Source organism: Hemibagrus wyckioides, linkage group LG15 (assembly GCF_019097595.1).
Source record: "Hemibagrus wyckioides isolate EC202008001 linkage group LG15, SWU_Hwy_1.0, whole genome shotgun sequence".
NCBI classification, from domain to species: Eukaryota; Metazoa; Chordata; class Actinopteri; order Siluriformes; family Bagridae; genus Hemibagrus; species Hemibagrus wyckioides.
The window spans coordinates 24191792-24192474 of NC_080724.1; the positions used below are offsets into that span (position 1 = coordinate 24191792).

General features: G+C 44.4%; 1 protein-coding gene across 2 annotated transcripts in view; it reads right to left on the reverse strand.

The window, feature by feature from the left end:
• The window catches only part of twist3, a 22938-nt gene extending 22525 nt beyond the window's left edge, over positions 1-413 (reverse strand). For both annotated transcript variants that reach the window (XR_009206734.1, XM_058409486.1), the window contains exons 1-2: positions 321-413; positions 1-216 (exon numbers count right to left, since the gene is read on the reverse strand). The exon at positions 1-216 is cut by the window's left edge. Coding sequence is in view for 1 of the 2 variants with exons in the window: in XM_058409486.1 (XP_058265469.1) it covers positions 1-147 (147 nt within the window). In the remaining variant the exon portion in view is untranslated. The remainder of the gene's footprint in view (positions 217-320) is intronic.
• Positions 414-683: the final 270 nt, after the last annotated feature.

Genomic DNA, 683 nt, shown 5'->3' on the forward strand with positions numbered 1-683 from the left:
CAGATCGGCACTGAGCTCCTTCTTAGGGCTGGTCAGTCGTTTTCGAGTCACGACAACGGGACATTTATTATTGTGCCGTTCCTTGTCCTCGTCCCGGGGAATCACTCCGCCTTTGGGGAAATCTCCACAGCTGTCCTCCTCTCTCATGGCAGTCTTCTCTCTCTGATCTCAGTGTTCCTCGGCTCCTGATCTACCGCTTGCCTTTTCTCTCTACAACTTAAACAAAAAGGAAAGGTTTTAAGGTAAACAGTTCTGAGTTTTAGTCTGAGTTTCCAAAAAATTCAGTAAATAATTTAAAAAAATGTAAAACATTGCAGTACCTGTGTATTTACTGCCTAAAGATCAGAATCCTGTTGTTGATCCTTCAGTCAGCTTCAGTTTTATCCACCATCTGGTTTCCAGCAAATTTATAAAGACCATCTTGGTCCTCACAGGCTCCACCCACCACCGTCACTCATTGGACAGGTTAAAGGACACACCCACCTCAAAGTAAACTAGATGAATGTCGAGACTGGTCTCTGATTGGAAGATGGAGATGTGGAGGTGTGATAGAAAGGACGAGGCCAGGATGTGTGGTGTGTGTCACTGTAGCTTCTCCTGAAGTGGTGTGTGTCTTATTAAATCCAGATTTCACACTTTAAAATCACACGTCTACACACGGCTCAGAAAAAAACACCACACAC